This window comes from Mugil cephalus, chromosome 12 (assembly GCF_022458985.1).
Source record: "Mugil cephalus isolate CIBA_MC_2020 chromosome 12, CIBA_Mcephalus_1.1, whole genome shotgun sequence".
Taxonomy (NCBI): Eukaryota; Metazoa; Chordata; class Actinopteri; order Mugiliformes; family Mugilidae; genus Mugil; species Mugil cephalus.
Window position 1 is genome coordinate 8,102,419 of NC_061781.1, and position 8,179 is coordinate 8,110,597.

General features: G+C 40.1%; 1 protein-coding gene across 1 annotated transcript; it reads right to left on the reverse strand.

Annotated features, from left to right (window-relative positions):
- Nucleotides 1–49: 49 nt before the first annotated feature.
- LOC125017743 (motor neuron and pancreas homeobox protein 1-like) lies at nt 50–3,664 on the reverse strand. The gene is made up of 3 exons (XM_047601212.1): nt 2,927–3,664; nt 1,953–2,113; nt 50–1,433 (listed from the first exon to the last, which is right to left on the reverse strand). The coding sequence occupies exons 1-3, from the start codon at nt 3,384–3,386 to the stop codon at nt 1,113–1,115; spliced, it is 942 nt and encodes a 313-aa protein (XP_047457168.1). The 5' UTR covers nt 3,387–3,664; the 3' UTR covers nt 50–1,112.
- Nucleotides 3,665–8,179: the final 4,515 nt, after the last annotated feature.

Sequence of the window (8,179 nt, forward strand, 5' to 3'; positions counted from 1 at the left end):
TTCACATGTGCATTTGTTCCCATTTACCAGACTTTCTTTTTATTTTCAGGTTCAAAGGAAGTCATCCTACAACTTAAAGCAAACACTTAAATTATGAGTTCTGCACATTGTCATTTGCTCATTCGGTTCTATCTTAATTAATTTCAAACTTATTGGATTAAACACACCTTTATTAGTCTAACTATTGATGTCCACAAAAACCTCTAACGTTGCATCTTAATTGAAATATATTAAATTCTATAAATGTTAAATTATATTGACAGTATTTTACAAAATACAAGGACACTGTCAGAAGATTTTAAATACCTTCAGTATGTACAGACATTTCTTTGCGTGTGGTGTTATCTAAACATAACATGCAGTTTCAAGAAAAAAAATATAAAGCAAAACATTAAATAAAGTAGAACAATAAAAATGACAATATTTCGTCAAAAAAGTACTTTACTAGCCATAGTAGCATTTTCATGCCACACCAATATAATGTATTTATATATATATTAAAAAAATGAAAAAAAAAATAACAGAGTTGATATTTATCCAAGTCTTCTTATATACATAACAATCTTCCATAGGGTGGAAAGTTACGAGAACTTTGTAACAGACCGGGACATATGGATAATAATGTAACACTGACACTCTTTAGAACGTCATTTTTGTGTCATTTTTTGTGTTGGTACCCTAGATAAAAGTGCTATTACCCCCTAGTCATGCAGTGTAAGTATGCAAACATCAATTCAATAATTCATTATTGGACAGGGACATGGGCTCTAATTCTTTTGTATTGTTTTGATCAAAAGTAAATAATTTAGAGAAAAAAATATATACGTCAGGATTATTTGTTTTTGAAGCCAAAACTTATCCATAAACTGCTGACTATTAAACCATTAGATGTCCAGGTGCTTTAATATAACATGCTGGTGGTGTGACGTATTAATCATAACCCAGTACTGTGTGTAGATGTCGGCCTCCTATCTTCCTGTGTGAGAGGTCTCGATAGAGATATGGGACTATGATTTGATCTTCTTGGTGACACCATAGTTTTGCACCGGATTGCACTGTGTGTTGTCATTTCTAATAAACACAAAAGACATACAATAACAGCATACTGAAATTTACGGCGATGGGAAAGCCCCACTTCTTGTTCCTGGGCCTCCATCTTCTTCCTCTGAGTAAGAGCTGTAGTTCCCCATTCCCCTTTCTGCACGCCTTATGAAGCTGACAGAGCTTAAAGAGCTTTCCCTCAGCACCTCTATCTCCTCTTTTTCATCCTCGTCCTCCCCTTCTATCTCATCTTCGTCCTCCAGACTCGAGCTCTGAGAGCTGATGTCCATCCCAGGTCTTGCTGTGTCAGACACGGAGGTTTGGTTTACTTGTTCCTTGGATTTGCGACTTCTCTTCCACTTCATACGTCTGTTCTGGAACCAGATCTTAACCTGAAAAGAGCAGGAATCAACACAGCATGAACACATTTTGCTGTGTGGCCTTCAGGAAAAGACATTACATATGGTTTCTAGTAAAGTGTTGTTTTAAATCACACAAAATACATCTTGATTTTTACCAAACCCCAAAAATTGAGTGCTATGTGCTAGAGTTTGGCTGACTTGTGCATTAAAAAATAAGAAGTGATAGTAGAATAATAATTAACAGGGTCGTTGCTGTTGGACAGTCACGGTATATTGGACATTATGTTTCTGATCCAAATTAATTAGAAACAAATCCCAAATAGCATCTAAAAAATATACTAATTATTTTTATTTTTGTCTTTAATTCTTTTTGGAAATATTGACAGATTGTCTTGAACATGAATTTAGATGGTATATACTAATTCTTAGTTTGGATATTTTTAAATGTCACACATCAGGTCACGAAGTCACAATATGTGCTGTCCTAAGATAGTTTGTACAGTTAATGATGTTACATTTCTTGACTGTAATGTTTCAGTATATTCTGACCTGAGTCTCTGTCAACATGAGGGAAGTCGCCACCTCAAAGCGCTTAGGCCTGGACAGGTACTTGTTCAGCTTGAACTGGTTTTCCAGTTCCAGCAGCTGCTGACTGGTGAAGGCCGTCCTGGGCCGCCGACACTTCCCCAACAATCCTGCCTGAGCGGGTGCTGAGAGGGGAAAACAAAGAGAAGTCACATCATTTACATTATTTGCATCTTTATTCATCCATTTTTTCTCAGGTTCTTGGCTCTTATTATTGGGCCTATAAGTAAACAAGGCCAAACAACCCAGCTAAAGAAAATTTATGTCTGAAAATAAAAGAATGAAAGAAAGTGTAATTTCCATATCATTAATTTGGATGCCACAGGCCACCTTCCCAGTACATCTGTCTCTTTATCTGTTAAGGTTTATTGCCCTGATGGGAGGTCGTGATGTGGGGACTGCACTGTAGGGGTAATAAACCATCACAGTGGTCCATTACCTTAATGAAAACACTATAAATGTTATCAGTTGATTGAGCAGTAGGTCTATTCAGGTGTTAGACTAATCATAAATGTAACACGTCATTTTATAAGATAAATTGTCCTTAAGTGACTGCAACTCAATGTCACATTCAAAACCAAAACCAAAAGATCAGAGTGTTTATGAAGTGTTACCCACATGAACAAACACAAAAACTTCATAAAATAAGGGAGAAAGTAATAATCAGTGCTTTAAGGCCTAAGCTGGAGTAGGGGGCCCTTTTAATATCAATTATAGCAACTATTAATTTAATAATACTTATTCAATGTAATGTATTCTCACTTTTAGTCTATTATTACCTTATTTTCTCTTAAAAAAAAAGAAATTGTATACTTTCAAACCATTTTCATTGTGTTGTACAAATAAGTACACACAAATTACACATACATTGGCAGTTTCAACCTAAATAAATACCAAGTTGTACATAGTTGCTGTAGGAACACGGACAAAACACCCACCGCCATACTCTCCCAGTCTGGGTATCATCATCCCGGCTCTAATCCACGGCTCCAGGGGGGCCGTTCCGGCCATGGTTGCCCCCTTCAGATGCTCCGCATAAGGTTGGACCAACTGCGTGAAGCCGGGATACATGAAGGAGGGGTACTGGCCACCGAGGGCCGCCAGAGGATACATGGAGCCCGGGTGCATTCCGATGAGACCCACTTGCTGCAGAGCAGCGTATCCTGGCTGGGTCAGGCTGAAGAAACCGGATCTCGATTTGGCTTCTTGCAGGACTGGAGAAGAGTTTGTATTGTTTGGATGAGGAGAAGGGGTCTCTGAGCCGCTCCTGGTGGATACTGGACTATCACCGGGGCTTCTGCTGTAATACATCCCCGGGGACACGCCGTCGCTGCCCGTCCTCTGGCCCACGTCGTGCGCCAGCAGCGCGTCAATGCGAAAGTTTTTGGATTTCTCCATGGTGGCAGTCGCTCCCTTCCGAGATGTGTCCTTCGCGCAGTTGCTGTCAAGCAACGAAAAGGCGCTCGCTTAAAGTTGAAGACAAACTTTCAAGATGAACTTTAAATTGACCTCTAATTTCTGAATACGCTATCTTAACACACACACTGACCCTTTGTTATTCCCCTTCGTCGAAGAAATGTCTTCTCTCTGACCTACTCTAGTTTAACACTGTGCGTAAAAAAACATTTCACCCAGTCCCACGGTGAGCAGAAAAATTACTCGCACTGAATAGCACCATAAAGTCTGCTCTGCGCTGATTGGCCAGAGTCCTGCAGCGCAGGGGCAGGGTCCGCACAGACGCTTGTAGCGCTAATTGGGAACTTCTGCAAACCTACTCATCATTGCATTAAATTAAACCACCCGAAAGGCTCAAGCTTTTACTTTGTGGGCCTACAATAGGAGGCGATATGCGTAGTAGATGTGTTTGTGTGGATCGACTTTGAAAAGCCGCGCAAGCTTCAATAAAGGTTTGCATTTATTTCTTTATAGCAGCCCTGCGCCTGTTAGGATGTAAAACAAGTTGAAAGATTCAACTCTGAGTGTCGTTTATTTGCCGCCTTTGTCACTTTGTTCCTTTATCTCTCTTTGTCTGCTTTGTTGTCTCTCACGTCTGATTTGATTCCTGTTTCAGATGAGTTTAAGGTGTATTTTTTTCCCCTCAGACACCACCTTAGAAACACACACGTGCGCACAGACACGCACACACCCACCCACACACACACACACATAGACACACACACACACACACACACACAGACACAGACACACACACGTACACACACACTTTATATTACCCATCCAGCTTACCAGACACACAAACACTCTTGAAAACTTTATTGCCTTAATTGCCCTAATCTGACTCGGAGTGGTGACGAAATTAATTATTTTACAGATAACTCTTCATTAAACTTTATTGCCTGCTAAGGCTGACAGAAACCCAACTGTTCTTATCAGCTGCTGTTGCTATGATTATCGGTCATCACCACACCATCGAGCTGATAAAAGGGCAGTAAACTGACGGGAAGCAAGTTTATTTTCTCTGCCTGCGCACTGGACAAGACATGGAGACAAAGAATGGACAGGTGACACATAGACCTGGAGTTGTCAGGTGTTTATTCTCTCACTAAACACATCGTACAAAATAGCCCATAACCCAGTCTGTTTCATTTATATTGGCTGCATTTAAAATGTCACTGTACGCAAAACACAACAGTAAAAACCTACCTGCCTACCTACCTTTGTAGGAGAGCTTCCTGTCAACCTTAACTATTCCCATCTGTCCCGGATACACTTCAGTTAAGGCTTCGCTAGAGCAATTAAGTTTCACTTAAAAGGCTCAGCCGCCGTCTATATAGACCTCGGTCACATTCGCCAGTGGTGATTTCCTGCTGGATTATACAGCGCTGATAAGAGATGACCATAGAGCTGGGAAAGCAAACTGCTCTCATGTCAAAGGCAAACACGCTAACACCTGCTGAACTGCCCAACATACCCCTTAGACCAAACAGCCCAAGTTGCATATACAGTGTGTGCGTGTGTGCCGGCATGTAGGTTGACTGGCTTATTAATATTTTATGAAGGGCATGTTTTTGCAAATATTGGTATTTCCTTTTTAAAATTATAACCCATAGACTAAATCTAGTCTAAGTGAGTCATTCACAAGGGATTTTTTGATACGTTTGTGGCCTGGGGTAGACGGACATAAGCAGTTCAACCTTTTGAGTGATTGTTCAGAAAGTTTGAAGTCAATAACTTTTGTGGTGTTTCTCTTTTGGGTTATTAAAAATTGCAACGGGCGGCTTAGACTTCTGCAATCAATGCGAGCATAAGCAGACCCCGTGCAATTCCACAGAAATTTAACCACGTGGTGAAACAGACCGCAAGAGCTGTGATTGGCCAGCCTGGTAATAACTTCTTTTCACTTTAGTATTTCCGACTCTAAACGACTTAAGGCCTCAAGTCATCAAATTTAACCTTTGTCCAGGGTTTTGACACCTCTGCTTAAAGGGCTTTACCCAAGGAAGTCCACAAACACATCGTGGCAGCAGGAGGGGAGGGTAAAGGCTTGTACAGTTTGGTGTAGATGTTGCAGAATTCAAACACTGCAAAGAGAGCATGGGAGACGATTGTGCAAGCTTAGTCACCACTAGTCCTAGATGTCTGCAGACACAGATTGTTACAGTGAAGGGATCCATATGCTCCACAACCACTGGACTCAATGTGTCATGATGCCTCCCTTTGGCTCACACAGGGTTGAATATGAGTTCAGGCCTGTCAGGCATGCTTAAGTCATGCATAAAAGTTGCATTGTTTCATTGTGTTTCCACAAACTCCCCAAAGCAATTTATACCTGCATGTAACATGACGTGCTGGAAATTCTTCGTTATTTATCAGAAAACAATAATAATAATAACACCATAACAAGGTAAGGTATATTACTCTTTCCCACCACCTTTGATAGTCAGAGAGGTCACAGCCATGTGTGATATAGGACAGAACTGTAAAAGCCTGCTGTAAAATAATTAATAGTCTGTGATCCGTTCTCCATTAGATAAGTGAGATAAAGTCTCAATGTTTAATAAAGTAGTAAATGTATGCAACATATGTTAAGTATAAAAAAGTTTCTGCAGTTACAAGGGACAGGACATTTGACATTTAACGACACTGAGAAATATAATGTTTGGTAATATAATGGAATTGTGATTTATGATCATTCGATTGCCAAGTTAATAACCCTTAACAAAAGGCCGTTCATATAACCCGTGTAGCTTTTATCTAGTCACAAACAGATAGCGGTCATAAATTGATACTTTGTACGGTAATATAATCCATCCCAGAGGATGGTATAATCATGTGACGTGTGAGGTCAACCTGTCATTTGATGGTCTGACTAAAATGAAAGCGTTGTTCATCTGCAGCATTCCCACATCTTCAGGAGCATTTATGACACAAGAGGTTAGGAGTCAGAGCCTTAACTGGACTGGATTCATTTTTTTTTATTATTATTATTTGAGAAAGTCTTAAATATGCAGAAAAAAAATAGCCGAGTTTGAAAATTATATCTTCCTGCAAAGGCTGTGAACGGCAGGGAGCAGTAAATACACGCGTGAAGAAGAGAAAGGGGACTTTCAGGACTTTCAGGTTACAATTTACAAATCATACTGCCTTCTGGTTTTGGGTAATCTTCCTGGAAATTGTGACCCCTTTCTGTTTTAGTTACTTTTATCTAGTTTGCATGAGAAAATAAACATATTTTGTTTATTTATAATCTAAATGTTATTTATTTCTGCAGGGCAGAGGTGTGTCTGGCCATTTACAATTATCAAATTAGTACAAAAAGATGAAATCTGTCGATATAATTTACAATTTAATACACGTCATCATGGGGTATTAACCTCGTTGAAACTGAAACACACAAATTCACAAGAGTCAAAAGCTGCTGATAATATACAGCATTATAATGACTAAACCTACAGTAGGTTTCTGCTTTTTTTTTCTTTTCTTTTTTTTTGGTGTGTGAGGTCTCTCCTGAGTTCTATCCCGATTTTATTCAAAATCTGACATTTTGACAGGGCTGCGATAGACAAGCTGGAAATATCTTCTACATCCTCCACGAACACAGATATGACACAAACATTTTTTTTTTCTGTGCACAGGCGCTCTTTCTCTCTCACTCTGTCTCTCTCACGCACACAGGCCCAAACTGACAACGGTGCAGTCCGCTGAGTGAAAATGGACAAGAGCACGGCACGGGACAGAACAACTACCCTGCCCCGTTGCGCCTCTCTTACCCTTTGCTGTAAAGGAACCATTCTTGTTGACCCTTTTCATAAACAAATGCAAATGAGGCGAACCCTGTGGGCGATGCGGTCAGACCTCTGTGGTTAAGTGGCCAAAAGGTTACAAGCGTTCTGGAGAGGAAGAGGCCGGGACTGAGTCGAAGCTGATTTGATTTCCCTTATTTGCGGTAATATATATATTTATTTAGATGTTTCCATTTTTTTTTGTGAAAAACAACATCTAATCTAACACAAAATAATAATTTTTCTCATGTTCAATATAAAATCTTAATTTACACAACGTAACGTGACATGGCACAGCACAGGACAAACTGCTGTGTAGATCCAGACATGAAAAAGATGTAGTGGACGGCACAAGAAACCACCACCACAAGAGAATTTTGATGGATGCATTTAGACCTTTCCCATCCCTTTTTTGCACTGCAGTTGGGATCAGTTATGCCAACAGATCACACAATACTGTGGTGGTGATTTTCTGACGATACAATGTTAGTTTTGGCTGATACGATAGATAGTTTCATGGTAGATATTAGAGCATAATACATTTCACTCCACATCCCAGGGAGAGAGTTTTTCTGTGATGCGTGGTAAAGGAATGCGAAAGTTCAACTTGCCATATTATTCGTTAACATACAGCGGCGAGCTAACATTTGTTTAGGTTATAAGAACATTGTCACATAGCATGGTGCTTGTGGATCTTCATTTACAGATATAAGACGGCCAGTGAGTCTCCGGGGATGTAAAGTGCGCATCCCTGGAGGGATTTGGTTAGGAAGAAAATGCCCCGAAAATCCCATCACGCAGAGTATAATGAAGGCTGTTGTTCTCCTGCTGTCTCCGTCTCCTATTGTGGCATCCAGTCTAATATCTGCTTTTGGTTCCTTTTGTATCCATTGTCATACTCCCGTTTCCCTCTGATTGGCCTAATGGACCGCAAGGGAATACAAGACT

Coding starts and splice junctions, on each gene's coding strand:
- LOC125017743 (XM_047601212.1), bottom strand. CDS start 3,386: ATGGAGAAATCCAAAAACTTTCGCATTGACGCGCTGCTGGCGCACGAC. Junction 2,114..2,926: donor CAGACTGGGAGAGTATGGCG/GTGGGTGTTTTG, acceptor TTCCCCTCTCAG/CACCCGCTCAGGCAGGATTG. Junction 1,434..1,952: donor TCATGTTGACAGAGACTCAG/GTCAGAATATAC, acceptor TGCTCTTTTCAG/GTTAAGATCTGGTTCCAGAA.